The sequence below is a fragment of the Syngnathoides biaculeatus genome, chromosome 19, assembly GCF_019802595.1.
Source record: "Syngnathoides biaculeatus isolate LvHL_M chromosome 19, ASM1980259v1, whole genome shotgun sequence".
Taxonomy (NCBI): Eukaryota; Metazoa; Chordata; class Actinopteri; order Syngnathiformes; family Syngnathidae; genus Syngnathoides; species Syngnathoides biaculeatus.
The window spans coordinates 7,858,524-7,878,283 of record NC_084658.1 but is presented as its reverse complement, the minus strand read 5'-3'; the positions used below and the strand labels follow the sequence as shown (position 1 = coordinate 7,878,283).

Genomic DNA, 19,760 nt, shown 5'->3' with positions numbered 1-19,760 from the left:
ATCGCTTTTGAAATTTCTGACACTCTATGCTGCCATTAAACACACCTATTAAATTGGTATTTGAATTGGTTATTTTTCATTTTCTGCATTACAAGCATGAGGCGGACAGCGCTCTAAAAAAGGCTCGGATGCTGCAGGATCAGCGTCAAGAGGAGTATGAAAAGGCCAAGGTATCCACCAGCCGCCTGGAGGGGGAGCAGATCGGAGGAGTCGCAGGAGCAGCTGCAGCAAAACAACTAGAAAAGCGGCGCAGGTTGGAAGAGGAGGCCTTTCAGAAGGTACTGTGACACTTGTTATTCTTGTAGCGCACCATCAGTCTCCGAGTTTGGTCTATAAGCCGATTCTGTCACTAACACATGAGAAACACTATGATCATCATTTTTGTCATCTGAATTGAGAATGCAAATTCTGTCATTCGCTGCAGGCCGAAGAGGCGAGGGCGCACTGCGAAGCTTGTCAGGTTGACGTTGTGGAGAAAAGAGTTGATCTGGCCAAGACCAAGAGTGACATCATCACTCAGCTCCGAAAAATGGTCTTTCAATGTGACCTCACCCTTAAAGCTGTACGTCCAAATAATTCTTTATTCAATTGTTTATGTCAGATGTGTTAGTTATGTCTTGAACATAGTTCGAGTCCATCAAATATGATATGATTAGCACCTGATCCCAGATTGCATTGTCTGTTCAAGGTCACAGTGAATTGGTTCCAACTCCAGCAGGCTCAGGTTGTATTACTTCCAGTCAACCACCAGAGTCTGTGTGAAAATGCCAAACTGTATGAGCCTGGGCATCGCTATGTTGAGTTTGTCCGGAAGTTGCCCCCTGAGTCCAACTATTTGGATTCATCTTCTTCATCAAGTACAGGGTGAGTCATGGCTTGTTTTATTTGATTCAGGGCCAGTACCTGAACACGCACCCGCTGGAGCTTGGTAGTGTTAGTCCCAAACCTGAATAAATAGTAAGACTGTGCTTTTGACTGCGATAGTCAATCAATCATGCAAATAATACAGGTGAGAGACAACTAGACAACTTTTAATTGACTATGGAACTGTATTCTTTCAGAGCTTTGTAGTATTTGGGTTAGTGGGAAGATGATCTTGTACAAATCAATTGGGATAGTAAGTGCTTCCCATAGAAATGACCCATGTCATAGAAGGGAAAAAAAATTCCTTAGTGAATTTACCGTAATATATGAGCATGCTGAGTGAGGGGAATTTATTTAGTTCATGCATATTTGACAAGATAATCATTTGTTTTCTTAATCTAGTCACCACTCACCAACTCTAATTTCCCTGATCAAAAGAAGCAACTTGTTGAGTGCGGGAATTTAACCATCAGTCTGTATTTAACCTTTTGTGTGTCTGAGCGTGATTCTCTTTGGTGAAATGTTCAGTAATTCCCTGCACCATTTTGAACGGTTAGCTGTCATTAGCATGATTTATCTGATCATCATTAAATGAAATTGGAATTCTCACATAAAAGTGTGTTATTTTGATGTTAACTATATTCAAAATGTACTGTTGGTACTTGGAGGGAAGGAAGTACCATAATAGATGAATAATAGTTCTGGATTGTATCAATGTATAATTTTATGTTGGGAAATATTGTGTTTTGTGATGATTTTAATTTGAGTTCACCCTTATTTTTACTTTCCTAATAATGCTGAGCATCTCGTTTGTTTACCTGTTAGAAGACATAAGTATATTTTCATTGTCATCTCCCCTGCCCAGAATACCTCTGACGAAACGTGGACTAAGTGGCAGTCACTCATCGCACAGTAACCTGTCCCAAGGATCCGTGACATCCGACCTCCTTGGCACTGATGAGATTGACGGGTCCAACAACACCACTCAACAAGCCAAGATTTCAGAACGGCGCTCCAGCAGCAGCAATGACATCCAAGGTATTTCCAGTTTTATGATTATGATTTACAATGATTTAGGGATGAGTTTGACAGGATAAAAAAAAGACTAATATTATAATTCAGTATATTGATTTCACTACTGTTGGGAAACAGTTGAACGTCACTGATGTTGAAAGAATCTTTTTATATGCAGCACTTCGGATTCGTCCCTTGAATTCGACGACTCAGTGTGGAGGAATGTGCAGCGACTCGGAAAGTGTAGGAGGGAGCAGCGAGTCCCGATCCATGGACTCACCCACAGCCAGCCCAGGTGGAGATACACAGATACACATTGTCACCATCTAAAGTAGCGGTGTCATGGGCCACATTGTAGTTAAGGTTTCCCTTAAAGGGCTGTTATGACTGTAAAATTGTGAAATAAATGTAATTGCTTCATCATTGTATTGCATATATCCTAGATTTACAGATACACAATAATTTGACGGAAAAGTAGTTATAAAGCAGAAGTCAATGATAATATTAGGCTCAACTGTTAAAGTTACAGTGAAAAGGAGTTGGCTTGACTGCTAAAAATGCTTGTAATTTATGATGATTTTAAAATTGAGCACGAATCATGGAAGTTGGGGAAAAAGATTTGCTTTTGCAGACTACAAAATGATGCAGTGGGCCAGTGCTCGACACCTGTTATCTAAAGGATGAAATCTAAAATTAAATGTATAATGTTGTTTTTTTTTTATTATGACAAATATTCAATAGTTGTAATATATTTACTCATTCTAATGTAAGCATATGATTGCTGGGTGCCATAAAATTTAAATGTCAAAACCCAAATATAAATGTAAGACACTTTGCCTGGGATGTTTTTTAAAATTTTGTTTTGGTATATTTATTTAACAAAACTGAGTAAATAAATGAGTAGTTTTATTTTCGGTTAGTGTGTATTGAGCCTCTTCCACATCATCATCCGCACCACTTATTCTCAGGAAAGTGTGAGTTAGCAGCTATTAGTAGTAGTTATTTTGGTCCGGTGCAGATGTGAATGTACTCCAAAAGAAAACTGGCTGGAGTTGGTGTGATTTAAATCCAGAAATGCAGACTTATTTGTGTCTTTTCATATTGTTAAGGAGACTTTAAGAGGAGATTACCCAGATCCCCCTCTACTGGCACCATGTCATCTGCCGATGACCTGGAGGAGCGGGAGCCCCAATCGCCTTCTGATAATGGTCCGTAAAGCAGAAAAGTCACAAATGTTCATTTGTTTTATTTTTTTTGCATTTTTGACATGCAATACTCAGTTATACATTGCATGTTTCAGGTATAAGTGACCTTTTAATAGAGGTAGCCAGCTCCCCGCGTCCTTTTAGAAACACACAGATGTCCAAAGCTGCTCAAACCCACAAGCTGAGAAAACTTCGAGCGCCCTCCAAGTGTCGAGAGTGTGATGGGCTGGTGGTGTTTCAAGGAGCAGAGTGTGAGGAAGTAAGTGTTTTATTCTTTTTTTCACCCCTTCAACGATTAGCGCAAAAGGAAATCGTGAACACCTCAAATTTTGACCTCAAGTATCAACAATGATCCAGCTGAGCATTGCCAAAGCTTCACAATGGCTTCTTTATCATTTTTGATGACCAAACAAAAGGGAATGGCCACCCCTGCACACATCAGAATATCCAAAAAGGGAAAAAGTTGAAACTGGCCATAAATTGCCCTCAGAGATTGAATTAACAAAGTTGACTCAGTAGGGGGAAACCGCCTGTGGAAACGAAAGACCTTTTGTCCAACTTTTAGAGTCCATCACCCCTGTGTACCTCCCACTGCTTTTTGGGGGGGATGAAGTTTCTTTCCATATTTATTAGATACTGTATACCGACAAAAGGAAACTAAAGGTTTAATGGAATTTTTCTGCCATAAAAGGTGTTATGTAATGCTTCTTGGGTGCTTTGACAAGTAAGTGACAAATGAATGCAAGCGCTTCAGTTCTTGGAATGGCTCTATGAGGTTAGAAGATGTAAGGCATTTTTTCATGATAAATTAAGGATCAGAAAAGGCATTTAGTGGAGGATATTGTTGTCCAAGAGATACTGTTAAATGATGAACTGGTAACTGAAGTGTTTCAACGTGTCTCCAGTGTTCATTAGCCTGCCACAAGAAGTGCCTGGAGAGCCTGGCCATTCAGTGCGGTCATAAGAAACTCCAGAGGAAGCTTCACCTCTTCGGTGTCGATTTCACGCAGACCGCAATGAACAGCCAAGATGGCATCCCGTTCATCATCCGCAAATGCACATCGGAGATCGAGACCAGAGCGCTCAACGTCAAGGTATTTGCAAAAAGATTCAATACTTCCATAGTGATAGCATAGTACTTGGATTTTTTGAATGTGCTCTGTAAAATGCATTTAATGTAAAAAATTTTTGGGGCTTCAAAGGGTATTTACCGCATAAACGGTGCCAAATCCCGTGTGGAAAAACTCTGCCAAGCGTTTGAGAATGGCAAGGACTTGGTTGAGATGTCCGAGCTTTACCCTCACGACATCAGCAACGTACTCAAACTCTACCTGAGACAGGTTGGCCTGCCTCCCTGTAATAGTTTCCCCTGACTATCTATTTTACTTTTGCATTTAATTTCTAAAGCTGTGTTATTAAGAGCTACTCTGGTATCTCCGTTACAATGCAAACACAAAGGGAAATGGTTCCACGAAGTACAACAAAAGTATTCTCTGATTACTTACCTTGTTGTTACACTATTTATAGTTGTGTATTTACTTTTCCCCCTTTGCAGCTTCCGGAGCCACTTATCCTCTTCCGCTACTACAATGAGCTTATTGGTTTGGCCAAAGTTAGCCAAAGTGTAATTCTGGAGGATTTGGAGGCATTTCGCCTCATCTCCTCTCCAGTGGCCCCAGCTCAGGTTGGCGTGGCGCTCAACCGCATCCTCTTTAAGCTCAAGGACCTTCTGAGGCAGCTCCCACTGACTCACTACAAGACACTGCAGTTCCTCATAGAGCATCTTCATCGGTATGCTGTCCCCAGCCCAAAACTTTGTTTTTCCTTACACATGTACTTCGTTAGGCTAGGTTAGTGATCAACTAGAGCGGATTCTGACTGAGATACAAGTTTGGATTACACGTCGGCGAACCACTCACATGAACACAATAGCACCCCAAAATTAAAATTGTACGCGGCCATCAAAGCCCACAAAATTCACACGATGCCACCGCTGTACAAAATTTTTTTAAAAGCTGTTTTGTCATCCATTCAAAAAAATTTCTGCAGAAATCAGTTTTATGTCCACAACAATGTTAATAAGTGCCAATACTAGAAAGGTCCGTTTATGAAACTACATTTTAGATCAGTGGTCTCCAACCACCGGTCCACTGAGCATTTGCCCGCTCATCAATTTATTTAGGAAACATTGTTGGATGGATGAACATGGATCATTGTTGTAAGCAAAAGGGAGGCTTTTTTGAATGACATACTGTATATTTTTCCATCAGGGTGACTGAGCGATCTGAGGAAAACAAGATGACCGCAAGAAACCTGGGGATCATCTTTGGTCCAACACTCATCAAGCCAAGGCAGTCAGATGCTGATGTTTCCCTCTCCTCAGTGGTGGACTACCCCTATCAGGCGCTCATTGTAGAGCTTCTTATCAGACACTACCAGATGATCTTCGACACCCCCCTCAGTCCCCTGACGGGGAACTCGCCCACGGAGGTTTGCACTCAACCCTTGCCTGACCTGAGCCCTCCTCACCACGGGAAAGAGCAACATCTGAGCAGGCACTCTAAATCTGTGGGCGACATCCAGGAGGTAAGCAGTTGTGATACAGAATCGGAATTAATTATTAATGGTTTGAAGCTAAAGGTCACAATAATCTTATAACTGTACCATGTATATGGTGCATTAATGCTGTGTATTTTCTACCACCCATTACAGTTGAGCTCCAGGGATTATAAAAGACATTCCTCCACTCCTCCATATAACTTCTTGACCGAGTATAAGGACTCAGTACTGCTCCTTCCAGCTGACCATGAAGGAAAAGAATTTGATCCTGGTTAGTGCGTTTATAAACAAATAGCAAAACACGAATATGCACATGGGGGAGATGAAACATAACGGTATATGGGGGGAAAAATTTGAGAGACTACAAAAAAAAAAAACACAGGTGAAAAAAAAAAAATCAAGATAAACCGGCATTAAGTTTTTTGGGGTTGGCTCCCCAGCCCCCACCCCGCCAAAAAAAGTGAGGGACAAAATGCCCAAATAAAAAGAAAGATCTCCAGGTGCTAAACCATGAATATGCAGGGGCCCACTGGACTTGTATTTTAAATTGGTAATTGCAGTATGTTGTTACTAGTTTTGAAATAAAATCAGAGAAACTGATAACTTTGTAGTTGTCTCATTATTACTTTTTTGGAGAGACATCTTAATCACACATGACGTTTTCCGCAATATTCTAATTCCTTTATTATATACTGAAAGTATTGACTCACATTTTGACAGTTATTGTATATATTCTGCAATGCATTATATTTTTTCATTTGAGTCCTGTGGGAAGACCGACATTGCTAATTTTATTTGCTGCAAAACTGTAGTAATCCTATTCTACAAAATCTCCGGCATTAATTGGATATGTTATTTTGTTGATTTGAGACTTACTGTTGTGCATACTTTGTCTGTCTCTCATTTTGAAGCAGATGAAGTGGATTCGGAGGCCTGCAATGGAGTCTGTGACGTCCCAAAACCTAGCGAGCGAAGCCTTTATCGCTCTCCGCACGTTACTCCCACAACCAAGGTCCATCTACGACACCATCGCAACAAGTTCTCTTCCCGGCCAGCTAGCATGCCCGTGGAAAGATTCTACAGCCGAAGTAAAGAAGAAGATAATCCCACCTGGAGTAGCATTGATGACGATGATAGAAAAGGAGACCGCGGTATTCAGTCCATCGAAGAGGTGGACGAAACTGACGTGACCAAATTGCGAGCCAGCACACACTTCCGAAGCACATGTATTGACACCCAGACGTTGCGCAGAACTTGGGACAAACAATACAAGCACCATGATATTTCTTCTAGAACTGACAAGATTGTTACCAGTACAGCAGATGATGAAAGCAGTACACCCCCTTCTGTGTCAGTTTCATCCTCAGCTTTGCCCCTTGAGGACTCCAAGAGCACCGTTACCACCACAAATGGACCTTACTGCAATTCAGTGCAGATGTCTTTGCGACCCATCAGGACTTTAAGAAGGGAAGACAATGTAACCAAATACAACATTGTTTCGATGGGTTTCCGTGCTTCCAGGACGCTCCAGCCGCCACCTGGAACATTCTACAAGCCTCCATCAGGGAGTAAAACTAAATCACTCAGCGTAATAGCTAACAGCACCGAAAGCGAACAGGGGGAGGATGAAGACGAGGAGGAGGAGTTGGAGATTGAGGTGTCTGTGGATGAGCCTCTTGAGGAGGACACAGAGGCAGAGCAGGCAACCGCCTCACCATCCCACAGTCTGGATCTAGAGGACATGGGCCTAAACCAGGCCAGACCAGTTTACCAGAGACTAAGATCCAGGAACCTGCAAGAAGTTGAACACAGAGAAGCTCATTTTGTGTGATACAGAAAGATCTGCTTTGACTCTACGTGGTAAAAGACAACATTGGTGGTCCTGTGTGGACAAGGGGGAAAAAAAAATCCTTCCCAAAACGGAACCAGAAGGCACTTAAATTCATTTGCTACCAGCCTTCTCAGTGAACACGGATATTTAACTTTTAAAGCCGTCGATGGCGGTGAATGTCTTTTAAAAGGGTGTCTATTTTTAGAAACAAATCACCAAAATCACTACACAGGCACCAGGATGGACTATTTATAATTCTTAATCTGCAATTGCATTTTATGTGAATATTTTGTATAGATTTCTTCTGGACTCATTGTCTAGCATTCTATATTTGTATACCAAAAAGTCTGTATTTGATGATTCATAATAGAACATGTAGCCACAGCACTAAAAAAAAACAAAATGGTGCACTAAATCAGTACAGGAATCTGTTAAACTGTGTTACCATCTTTCTTTTATACTGTTACAAGAGTGGGGGGGGGGGCATTTTGTTCACATGACTATCAAGCAATAAAACACTTGTTCTGTGCGGCCCTTTACTGCTAATGACTGGAAAATTGTTTTATACAGTTGAACATGTGACCCTAAAAATCCTTTTGGGGCATAAAATGGCATTTTAACAGAAGTGGGTCTAAATCTTACATTTAATAACAGGCCCTACATCAGCTCTCCTAACATTTATACGGTGACTTGCTGAAAAAGCACCCATTGTAAAATATATCTCAGAATGTTCAACTATTACATTTTTTTTTTCACTGGACCATGCTCTTTTAGAGCCCTTTTTGTTTAAAACTCTTAAGAGGTATGTTCCATTTTTTTTTTACTTTTGCTGAGCCAGTAATTTGCTGAGTCCAATCACTTGGTTCTGTAATTCTAGGAAGTACAAACATCCAATGTTGTCCTTTGATCCCTTCCACCGGAATCTCCAGACCCCAGACTAAAGGCGGCGGGCATATGAAATGCATGGGGGGTGCAATTATTACTAGCCTACAGCACATACACACTATTTGCACACCACTAGGGTACTTAATTGTTACATTAAACATAACCAACTGCAGATGTGACCTGCTATAGCCTGAAACACTGCCTAATTTATCCATCCATCCATTTTCTTAGGGGTTAGGGTTAACCCTTATCCTCACAATGGTCGCAGGAATGTTGGAGCCTATCCCAGCTGTCAATGGGTAGGAGGCAGGGTACACCCTGAACTGGTTGGCAGCCAATTGCAGGGCACATGGAGACAAACAGCCACACTCAAAATCACACCTATGGGCAATTTAAAGTGTCCAATTAATGTTACATGTTTTTAGGATGTGGGAGGAAACCAGAGTGCCCGGAGAAAACCCACACAGGCATGGGGAGAACATGCAAACTCCATACAGGGAGGGCCGGGATCGAACCCGGGTCTTCAGAATTGTGAGGCCAATACTTTACCAGCTGAATCCACCGTGCCACCCATTATATTTCAAGTGAATGATAGTAATAGTGATAAGTATGAGTACTTAGTGGTAAAACTATAGTGCTGAGACTAGTAGCTACTTTGCTGAATAATGGCTGCACTCATGATGATTCCAGAATGAAATATAAAGTTATTAAATCCGTATGGTTAAGACAACATGGAACCAAAAGGCCACATGACTATTTTGCCTATTAACGTCTTGTTCACGGCTCAAGTGTGTCACCTCGAACCCGGGACCTCAGAACACTTTCCAGCTGAGTCGACATGCTGCCTAATTTAAAGCTCTAAATTATATACACAATGTCATCAAAATCCACAAGACACTCTAAACCCCCTTTTTGACCAGATTATCAATAGGCAGAACCAATAAAAAATGGTGCCCTAAAACACCATATTGGATTTTCTAAATTCTTGGTGGGTTGTACTCAGTTGAAGCAGCTGTTCCAAACAGACTGGGCATTTTGAGAGAATTCAAATTTAGCAAATCTTGTCACATTACAACATCAAGATGCTAAATTATCTTGCTATGCTCGTAGCTGCATACGTTCCACTAATGGTGTAGCTTCATCTTGTTAATGTTCTGTATGTTTGATACTGGACATCTAAGACAGCCCCATAAAAAGGAGTCCATAGATGAAATATCGGATGAATGAGGTGACAAGCTGTCTAGAAGTGTTTATCTTTCAACCAATGAATATACACAAATGCAGTGGTTAGAAACTTTATCAACCAGTAAGTATATAGACTAATTTTGGTTGATATTTTGCAATTGCTTTTGTAACATTTTTTTTAAAAGAAATTGTATGCCCCATACCACAGGTGTCCAACTCAAGGCTCATGATTCTAAGTGGCCCGCGAAGGCAAATTATATCTATCAACTTTCATGATTTTTGTTAAAATCTGTGCCAAAATTTCAAATTGTCATGTCATAAATGATGACGTTGAGATATTACAAGCATTTTTGTGTTACCAAAGAACAATAGTTGAAAAACCCATTACTCTCAATTTCCGATTCCAAAATGAGTTCATAAATTTCATATGTAAAATTCTTGAGGCGGTTAAAGATTTTTATGGTTTTACAGTCATAACGGCCTTCCGTGGGGATCCAAGTAAAATGTGGCCCGTGGGGAAAAAATGAGTTTGACTGCTCTATACTGTCTTATAATTTTATGCCCATTATAACATTAACAGGATTAGTTATCCAGGTAGTTGGGTCATAACGGCCTCCACACATGGATGTGAGGTGTTGGCTGTCTCCCTGCTCTGAGAAAGGAGATTAAATCAATCTTCTTAACTGTTCACAAGGTCTACAAATTAGCTGTGTTAGCAATCTGGTAGCACACTCGGCAGAATATGTGGTGCTATGTGGTGTTCAATAGATATCAATCACCAGTGCCAGTTTTCTTCTAAGGTAGGTGATTCATTAAAGTGCCGTTGGTTAATTTGTCTGATCAGTGACATGTTAGTGGTTTCATGCGCTTGACGTGAAACGTGTGCGACGTTGTAGTGCTGAAAGCTTGCTTATCACGCCAATCGTTTATCTAATGTACTAGCCATAAGAAGTGATTGGAGATAATTCTAATGAATACATGCGCGTTTCAGTTTGATATTTGTATTGCGTGTGAGGTACATTGGCGATCCCTTGCTCGATGCAGGCTTGTCTGCTGTTGCGAGCCCCTTTTGGGGGTGAAACGGAGAAGCCATGGAGGCAGGAGCACAAGTCAGACTCCTACTGTGGAAGAATTGGACCGTTCGCAGGAGGCAGCGGGTAAAATCTTTTCATCCATCATTTGCACACTGCCGTTAATAACTGAGGGTACTGGGGAGCCTCATTTTTTTTTTTTTGGTTTTTTTTTTTGCTGAAGTGTCAATTAAGGGTTCTGTCAATGTCACAAGATCCTTCAGACAAGCAGAGTTCATTGTGAATGCAACACTTAAAACAACTCATCTGGGCTGTCTATTAAAATAAAATGTTTTGCATGCATCTTACACCCCCCCGCCCCCGCTCCCAATACGGCACTTTTGCCTTGCTCACAGGGTAAAAAGAGGAGTGTACCGTCATGCCCCCATACTCTTGTTTACCCATATCACATAATAAATTGTAACAGAGCACACGATAAATAAAAAGTTCTAAATTGCCTAAAGGCAGGTGCAGGCATCATGTGCATTTTATGTATTGTCATCGATTTGAATTAGCTTCCACCATCAACTTCAGTCTACTGGTGTCCTGTCTGTTGTGCGGGCGGCTCCTCGACAACGACACAAGATAGCATCAAATGCAATCAGTTCAGGCATCTCCTAGCACCACTTGTTTTTTCAAAGGAGGTTTTTATTTGAGGGGTGGTGTTTCTTTAAAAACGATGACACACCCAGAAAATAATATGGTGTCAATTCAAGTGGTTACCGACATGGAGGAAATATGGTATCCTTTCAAGGTAATTAATCGGTACTGGGATGATGTCAGCAATCTTACTGGATGCTTGGTTTGTGGTATGATCTTCCAGTGATGCAATGAACGCTCGTTTCTGTTTTGCAATATCACTTCTAAACTAGGTGCGTTTTTTCATGGAAATCATGTGGCCCATTCTTTTGTTCATGGGGCTCGTGTGGCTACGAAGAGTGAATCCACTCTACCGTCAGCATGAATGTAAGCAGAGCTTATTCACAACACTCCTCTGTGCACCATTTTTGTCTCGTTTGTTTACACAATCGGGTCTTCCTCAGGCCACTTCCCCAACAAGGCCATGCCCTCTGCAGGGGTCTTACCATGGATCCAGGGAATCTTCTGTAATGCCAACAACCCTTGTTTCCAGTACCCCACCCGCGGTGAATCACCTGGGTTGGTGTCCAACTACAACAACTCAATGTGAGCTTTAGCCTGACCTGTGTTCTGCACTTGTATCTAATCCTCAAACAAACAACCAGCTGTTTTTTTAAATCAAAATAAACAAAACATAAATGAATGAAACAATGATGATTTGTTTCTCAGATTGGCTCGCTTCTACTCTGATGCCCAGGAGCTCCTTTTTAGCGATCCAAAGCTTCTGCCGCTGGGACGACTTTGGACTGAAGTGAAAGCCATGAGTAACTTCATGGACACATTGCGTACCCATCCTGATAAAGTCTCAGGTTAGTTCTCCAGACTGCTGCCCACCATTTGAATGAAAAGCCAAAGATGTTGCTTTGGTTTAGTTTCAAGAAGTGATCTATAAAATGATGTAATTAGGCTCACAATATCTACAATTACAAGCTGTCTATATATTTTATTAATGAATATTTAAAACAGACAAGGTACATATTTGTTGCGGTTTTAACATACACTCCCTGGCGCAACGTTAAGTACACCTGCAAAATCTAAGGCCAAGCCGCAAATCCAAACACTGTAAAAGGATTACTGTACATCACATGACTTTGAGAAAGATGCGTAATGTAAGCTGCTTACTTTCGCCAATGGCCCAGTGTTTATTTGGTGGGAAAGTGATTCACGTGCCCCAACCACTGTCCTCTGCTCATGAGGCACAGTAAAAGTTCCCAGCTCATGGTACACTTTGCCAGCAATACTGTTTTCATATAAACATGTACACTACGTACTTTGGTGCCTGTATTTATAGTTCAAATCTTAATGATGGGAGTGGGAAGAGACTAAGGGCTTTCCCTCTTGCCGTGGTTATGTCAGACCACTCTCATGGCCGAACATCCAACAGACCCAAAAGAAAATATGAGTCCACATTCCAGCAGCAGTGCGGTTCCCATGAACCCCAGGGGAGCACATTAGATCATACCAGGAAGCAACTTGTGAAAATGTATAGGACTCAGTATATGGCATTAGGGCAGCGCTGTGCATATTCTCCCAATGCATGTGTAGGTTTTCACCAGGTGCTAGGGTCTTCTTCCACATCCCCAAAATATTCATTCTTGGTTCATTTGAGACTCTTATTGACATGGTTAACACAGTTGTGGGGGCCTCCCTTGTGTGGAGTTTGCATGTTCTCCCCTTGGCTGCGTGGGGTTTCTTCAGGTACTCTGGTTTCCTCCACCATACCCAAAGCATGCATGGCGGCTTAGTTGAAGATTCTAAATGGCCTGTATGATAGCTGGTATGGGCACCAGTAACCCTTGTGAGGATAAGCCACTTGAAAAATAGCTGGATGGATGAATAGCAGCATATGTCGGTTGAAAACCTGTACGTACCATTCAGAATAACAGTGGTTTCACAAATGTGCAAGTTGGCACATTTTCATCACAGATATTGGCTTTCGAATTTTGCACTCATACCAATCCAAATCGTCCATTTGTACCTTGACCCAGAGGAGATGATGTAGTCTGATGATGAAAACCACATTTTTCCACTTTTCATCAGTCCATCTCTTATACGTTCAGGCCCACAGAAGCCAATGGCTTTTTTTTTTTTTTTGAAATTATTCATGAATGGCTTCCTCTTTTTATGGTAGATGTAGATGTAGTGACAAGTTCTGATAATGGACAATGGTTTTCTGAAGTGTTCCTAAGCCCATGTGACAATATCCATTATTCAATGACAAGTGATATAGAAAATGGTTGGAAGGATGGTTATGTGCCCTCACTGGAAAGAACCCCCCTCACACCCCAGACACCCACCAACCCAGAATCCTAGCCACAAATGTGATGGTGACTTATAGCGGACATGTAAGGCTATTACATGGCCGCTATATAAGTGTGGCTTCATGTTTACCGTCTTGTGTGCAAGGCCACTAGATGGAATGGAGGAGATGGGGTTTGAAAAGCCAAGTCTGAGATTAGCCGGACGGCCCGCTCTTACCTCCTGAGCCTCAGCCGTCCCCATGAAGGCAGCTTCTTCCCCAAAAAGGTCAATCTAGGTTTGAATGTGGATTGAGAGCATAGCAGTGCTTGGTTTCAACGGGAAATTAGATTTAAGCAACAATGTACAGGCCACTGGAAATAAAGACAGTGTAGCCCAGGAGTGTCAAACTCCTTTTTGTCATGGGGCAGATTTTACTTACATTTTCCCTCACAGGGCTGTTATGACTGTGAAACCGCCTCATCATATTTACACATGAAGATCTGGCCCACGGGCCTTAAATTTGACACCTGCATGTAGCCAAACATGGAAGGGTCTTTTATGTGGAACATGTTTTATAGTTGAAACATTTAAATTGAGAAAATGAGGTTTCACAAAGTCTTTGGGGTTGGAAAGGGGTGGAAAACGTTCGATAAATGTCCATGGAAAGTTAAGCATGAGAATTTTGGAAATATTCTAAATTGGAAATGTTCCATGGAATAATGGGAATTAACTGATAATAGAGGGTAGTTTAATGGAAAGGTATTATAGTGAAGTATAAACATGACCCTTTGTTTTGTCTTGAGCAGACATCTGTGCAAAATGAATAGCCCACCGTGCCCTTAATCGGTCCGTTGTGTTCCCATTTTATTTTGAGTGGTGGCACATCTGAAACTTGCTCTTATATTTACACAAAGCAAAAAAATCAACTAAGCAAAGCTTGCAACTTGCAAAATGTGTACATTGGTCCCAGGGGTGTAGTTGAGAGCAGTAATGATTGGCCATGTCCCCCTACTTCCTTATATGTCCCCTGTGTGGGCTTCAGAAGATTTTCAGATCTAAATCTAGGCCCCAGTACCCCACTAAATATGGTAGTGACTGCATTACTGTTTGATTCAAAACTTTTGAAGAAAATTAACAAAAATACATGGACAGACATATGACAAGTGAACAGATGATCAGAATTCAGTTCAAACTCTGGTCTATGAATGTATTGTTTTGGTTGAAACACAATCTGCATTTGTTTTTTGTCAATTAGCATAAATTCTCTAGAACTTCCTTGAAAAGTTTTCAACTTGAAAAATTCCCGTATATCTTCAAACCAAGTAAAACTCAATTGACAAGACCTGCATATGACACAAAAAACATTCTCCCCCCCAAACCCCCTCCTAACAGGCCGAGGAGTACATGTTGAGACAATCCTTAAGGACGATGAGACTTTGACGTCGTACCTTCTGAGAGATGTTCCACTCACTGCATCTGTGGTCAATCACCTTGTCAGTGCTCAAATCAGGCCCGAACAGGTTATTTCGCATGATCCCGACATTACATAAGTTGGTTAAAATGGGCATGGTAACTATAACAATCAATGCTGGTTAAACCATCATTAAAATCAACATTACACAGAATCATGAATTTGAATCATTTACCAACCTGTTCCCTTTTTCTAGTTTGCTTTCGGGGCTCCCAACATTCATTTAAAGGACATCGCCTGCAACTTGAACCTGTTAGAGCGATTCGTCATTTTCCCAAGCCACAGGGGACTACTCGCCGTCCGCAACGCTATGTGTATTCTCACCGCTCAGCGGCTGCAGATCATTGAGGACAAGTTCTACGCCAACGTCGACTTTTTCAAGCTCTTCCGAGTGGTCAGTCCAGCTTTTAATGTTTGTTTGTTTTTGTTTTCCTACCCTCACTTATGGTCATGAGCTGTGTGTCGTGACCGAAAGAATAAGATTCCCGATACAAGCGACTGAAATTAGTTTCTTCCGCTGGCTCTCCCCTAGAGATAGGGTGAGAAGCTTGGTCATCTGGGAGGGGCTCAGAGTAGAGCTGCTGCTCCTCCGCATTGAGAGGAGCCAAATGAGGTGGCTGGGGCATCTGATCCAGAGTTCGGTTAGGTGTTTCGGGCACTTCCCACTGGGAGGAGACCCCGGGAACGACCCAGGACATGCTGGAGGACTACGTCTCTCTGCTGGCCTGGGAACGCCTCGGGATCCTCCCAGAAGTGCTGAATGAAGTGGGTGGGGAAAGGGAAGTCTAGGCCTCCCTGCTAAAGTTACTGCCCCCATGACCCAACCTTGGATAAGCAGTAGAAAATGGATCGGGGAGGGGTGGGCTATTTAACCCACCCACAACTTTATTGAGTACGCATTAGGTAGGCCTCTTCAGCTCCCTGGTCCTATGAGAACAAATTTATCTAATTGGTTAATGTAAGAGTTCCAACACAGGCTAGCAGTACTGCCCTTGGCAGACATGCAGGCTGAAATCTCACTCTAACATATACATGTGCTGGAAGTAGTGTAGCCAATACAAATGCTATGCATTGAAGAGAATAGATTGGTGGTTTGTTTAAATACAAGTTCATGGATCAAATATAATTTAGGTTGTAAATGTGAATTAGTGCTTCTGATAATGCTTAGCCCAAAAGAGTAGGCCTTGCTGGCCCTGACCTTTCACCAATGGTGCTTATATTCCATTTCTTGTTTGAAGTAAGCTCGCCCGCACAAGGACGAGCAGAAAAGAATGCGGATGAATGGACTGATGCAGGTGTACTTAATGAAGTGGCCACTTCTGACATTATGAAATAATTACCAATCTTTCCTTAAACATATCCACCAAATAAGACACAACAGGTTTTTGTCTTTTTTTTTCCATAAATTTGCAAGGAACTGGAGACGGCTCAAGTGTAACATGCTATTCATAACCAAGCTCGATGCCTATAACGAAGCATCAATCCAAATGTTGTGTGACAGCTTATATAACCATCATCATTAATAATTGAATTTAATAAGCCAACAGCGGTGTTTGTCGCAGCCTATGAAATGGAGAAAGACCTCATTAAGTAGGCTGTGCTGAGATGAACCCCATCTGAATTGATGCCTTTGGAAAAAGGTCATACCATTTTCTAAACAAAACCAAAAACTCTGGTTGGGGAAAAAAAAAAAAAAAAAAAAAGCTCACACCCAACATTTTGCTTGAATGAAACTAATTGCCTTATTATAAATCCGAGGCAGTCATCTGACCGTTTTACTTTATAGTAAGCTGGCACAGCATGTGTACTGTACTTCAACCTGAAAAGTAAACCGGTACTAAAGTACTAAACAAGTGTGCAGAGGTTCAGTCATGGATCAAAAAAATAAATTATGTTTTGGTGTCAAGATGTTTTTTTTTTTCTCTAGTGAATAACGCATTAATCTTGCAGAAACAAGACAAAGAGGAAATGGGTCAATATATATATATTTTAAATCTGTTAATCAAGCGATGTTTTAAACAGAGGGAGCACATTACTGTATTTTTAGTGTTGTATCAAATCATATTGTGACTGAAAGATCCGTATCACATCTGCAGTTGCTTTCCTCCTTTTGTCAATGTATCACCATGAAGGTATGCAGGATAATTCGTGGAAAAATTATTTGGCCAGAGAATGTTTAAACGATTCCTTCCCGTGAAAATGAAGGATGTGCATTTTCTCATTTAGTATGGGTTAGAGGCCAAACATATTATTAGTCTACCTGATGAGTCAATTTTGACGGTTAAGGCCTGCAGTGGACCAATCTGCTAAATTGCCTGTTTCCAGAGGACTTTCAACTCACCCATCTGCTACTGTTTTCGGACTGTACTGCGGACCACCAAATATCTAGCCAACAAGGCGGCACAGTCTTTATACTATACATGTTCTGCATTTTTAATCATTTGTTTTTGTTTCGATGCTGGTCTTAACATGACCGTATGGTCTCGTGCAAATACATCAAAGCTCAAACAACACTGACAGGTCACAACAATCTTCTTTTAACTTTTTTTTTAATAAAAAAATCTTAAAAAAAGTTATATGAAGTGTTTAGAACACAGCATAACTTACACAAAAATAAAATCAGAGTAAGGAACAATACATCTAAAAACAAATGATTTGCATGCCTTAACATCTCAAAGTCAGTCCAAGAGAGAACTGGTTTAGCTCTGGCTAGTTGATGCTGTTAAAAAAAAAAAATCTTGAATCTTCTACTCAAAACATGTATACAAAATCTCGCAGTGTTGGATTTCTACTTTGGGGGTTGATAGACGATTTTATTATGAAATATAGCCTTTAATATTTGTTAGGTGATTTCTTTACTTAACCCCAAACCCAGTATTTTTCTGAAAATGTGTAATAATTTAAGCAGGCTGGAAAATAAAATTAAACGTGTTGTCATTGGGCCAACATACTGCAGGTATTAGTTAGGCATGTGTTACAGAACCTGCGAGACGTCATTAGCAGAGCTGTCAGACTCGCCCTCTTGGTACAATTAGTTTGGAGACGAAACACTCCTCACTTAACGAATAAAGAATCAGAATCAGCTTTAATGGCCAAGTATGTAACAACACACAAGGAATTTGTCTCAGGCAGTCGGTGCCGCCCTGGTAAGCTATTCATGGCCGTGGCTGTCGCCTACTCTGCAGTCATCCACAGCTATGCAGCAACGGTGCCTCTTTCGTCATATCGCAATCTGTTAACTACTTTATTGCTTTGACTTGGGCGCACACACACACGCACAGACGTTGAGATCGAGAGATACTGTATGTCACAAAAGAAGGATGTCTACTCTGGTCTTTGTCTTGGCCTCGTCCTGCTTCCTGTTCCTTCAGCCTATTGTGTGCAAGATCTCAAGCGTGTTGTCCCCAAACTTGGGGTCAGGAAGTAAAATAACTCATAAAGTGTGTGCAGTCCATTACAAGACTTCAAATATCGCAAGAAGTTTCTCTTTTATATCATGACCTTTTTGCTCCGACTTTCTGAAGGAAATTATATAGTTGTAACCCTTCTAGTGTGGTTTTTGGCAGCCATTTGAACTCATCTTTAAGATATAGTAACTTGTACTATAAAGTGTTAAGAGTGATACTGTATAATATTTTAATATTCTAACTATATAATTTTGTTGGTGTCTTGTCCTCAAGCTTCCTCGCATTTTGGACAGTAACTCAGAAGGCATCAACATTCACTTTTGGGTCCAGGTGGTGTCCGCCGCTTCAGACAAACTGCGAGAGGTAATAACGCATTTGTGCGTTCCTGTCGAGCGCCATTCAAAGGTTCACAGCTTGCTATTTTTAGTAAGGCAGGAAGCGGTTGCTTCCTTTTGCCTGAGTTTTTACGCAAACACAGAGGTGGCGGTGGGGAGTAGGGACTTGGCTGTCACTTAGTGAATATGAGGAAGGTAAATAAAGATCAGATTTATTTGCCTTCAAAACAGAAATCATTAGCGTCACAATTCTATTGCAAACAATGCGTTGTACAGAGGGGACACACTTGAGCCGTGAGGAAGACGTTAATAGGCAAAATAGTCATGTGGCCTTTTGGTTCCATGTTGTCTTAACTATACGGCTTTAATAACTTTATATTTCACTCAGGAATCATCATGAGCGCAACCATTATTCAGCAAAGTAGCTACTACTTAAAGTACTACAGTTTTACCAATAAGTACTCATGCTTATCACTATTACTATTATTCACTTGAAATATAATGGGGGGCACGGTGGCCTCAGCTGGTAAAGCATTGGCCACACAATTCTGAGGACCCGGGTTCGATCCCAGCCCTGCCTGTGTGGAGTTTGCATGTTCTCCCCGGGCCTGCATGGATTTTATCCGGGCACTCCGGTTTTCCTCCCACATCCCAAAAACATGCAACATTAATAGGACACTCTAAATTGCCCATAGGTGTGATTGTGAGTGTGGCTGTTTCAGTTCAGGGTGTACCCCGCCTCCTGCCCGTTGACAGCTGGGATAGGCTCCAGCACTCCCCGCGACCCTTGTGAGGATAAGCGGCAAATAAAATCGATGGATGGATGAAATATAATGCAATGCCTGGCTTGTTTTAACCACTTTTCAATGTATTTGTCATAAATGTTGTTTGATACACTTTGCAGTATACAAAAACATGGACTTGCTTTTTTTCTCTAAGGAATAACATTTTGATCATGTATTTCATACATATTTGGTTTGTGTGCAGATGTTTCCGCGTGAACGTGTTTTATTTATGTATTATTTATTTATTTTTGACCGTGCCTGATTCTCCG

At 41.3% G+C, this 19,760-nt stretch overlaps 2 protein-coding genes across 9 annotated transcripts in view; both read left to right on the top strand.

The window, feature by feature from the left end:
• The window catches only part of arhgap29a (Rho GTPase activating protein 29a), a 31,361-nt gene extending 23,485 nt beyond the window's left edge, over nucleotides 1–7,876 (top strand). For 4 of the 5 annotated variants that reach the window (XM_061805422.1, XM_061805420.1, XM_061805423.1 and 1 more), the window contains 13 exons: nucleotides 96–278; nucleotides 425–562; nucleotides 689–864; nucleotides 1,730–1,902; nucleotides 2,057–2,173; nucleotides 2,988–3,086; nucleotides 3,179–3,342; nucleotides 3,989–4,177; nucleotides 4,286–4,423; nucleotides 4,639–4,874; nucleotides 5,354–5,669; nucleotides 5,796–5,913; nucleotides 6,554–7,876. In XM_061805422.1, coding sequence (XP_061661406.1) covers nucleotides 96–278; nucleotides 425–562; nucleotides 689–864; nucleotides 1,730–1,902; nucleotides 2,057–2,173; nucleotides 2,988–3,086; nucleotides 3,179–3,342; nucleotides 3,989–4,177; nucleotides 4,286–4,423; nucleotides 4,639–4,874; nucleotides 5,354–5,669; nucleotides 5,796–5,913; nucleotides 6,554–7,473 — 2,967 coding nt within the window. In that variant the 3' untranslated portion in view covers nucleotides 7,474–7,876. The remainder of the gene's footprint in view (nucleotides 1–95; nucleotides 279–424; nucleotides 563–688; nucleotides 865–1,729; nucleotides 1,903–2,056; nucleotides 2,174–2,987; nucleotides 3,087–3,178; nucleotides 3,343–3,988; nucleotides 4,178–4,285; nucleotides 4,424–4,638; nucleotides 4,875–5,353; nucleotides 5,670–5,795; nucleotides 5,914–6,553) is intronic. The other variant, XM_061805421.1, reaches the window with a different exon arrangement.
• Nucleotides 7,877–10,151: 2,275 nt separating this feature from the next.
• The window catches only part of abca4a (ATP-binding cassette, sub-family A (ABC1), member 4a), a 32,302-nt gene continuing 22,693 nt past the window's right edge, over nucleotides 10,152–19,760 (top strand). For 3 of the 4 annotated variants that reach the window (XM_061804836.1, XM_061804834.1, XM_061804837.1), the window contains exons 1-8: nucleotides 10,152–10,343; nucleotides 10,588–10,700; nucleotides 11,486–11,579; nucleotides 11,657–11,798; nucleotides 11,922–12,061; nucleotides 14,886–15,013; nucleotides 15,161–15,358; nucleotides 18,645–18,734. In XM_061804836.1, coding sequence (XP_061660820.1) covers nucleotides 10,635–10,700; nucleotides 11,486–11,579; nucleotides 11,657–11,798; nucleotides 11,922–12,061; nucleotides 14,886–15,013; nucleotides 15,161–15,358; nucleotides 18,645–18,734 — 858 coding nt within the window. In that variant the 5' untranslated portion in view covers nucleotides 10,152–10,343; nucleotides 10,588–10,634. Of the gene's footprint in view, nucleotides 10,344–10,392; nucleotides 10,701–11,485; nucleotides 11,580–11,656; nucleotides 11,799–11,921; nucleotides 12,062–14,885; nucleotides 15,014–15,160; nucleotides 15,359–18,644; nucleotides 18,735–19,760 lie in introns of those variants that run through there. The other variant, XM_061804835.1, reaches the window with a different exon arrangement.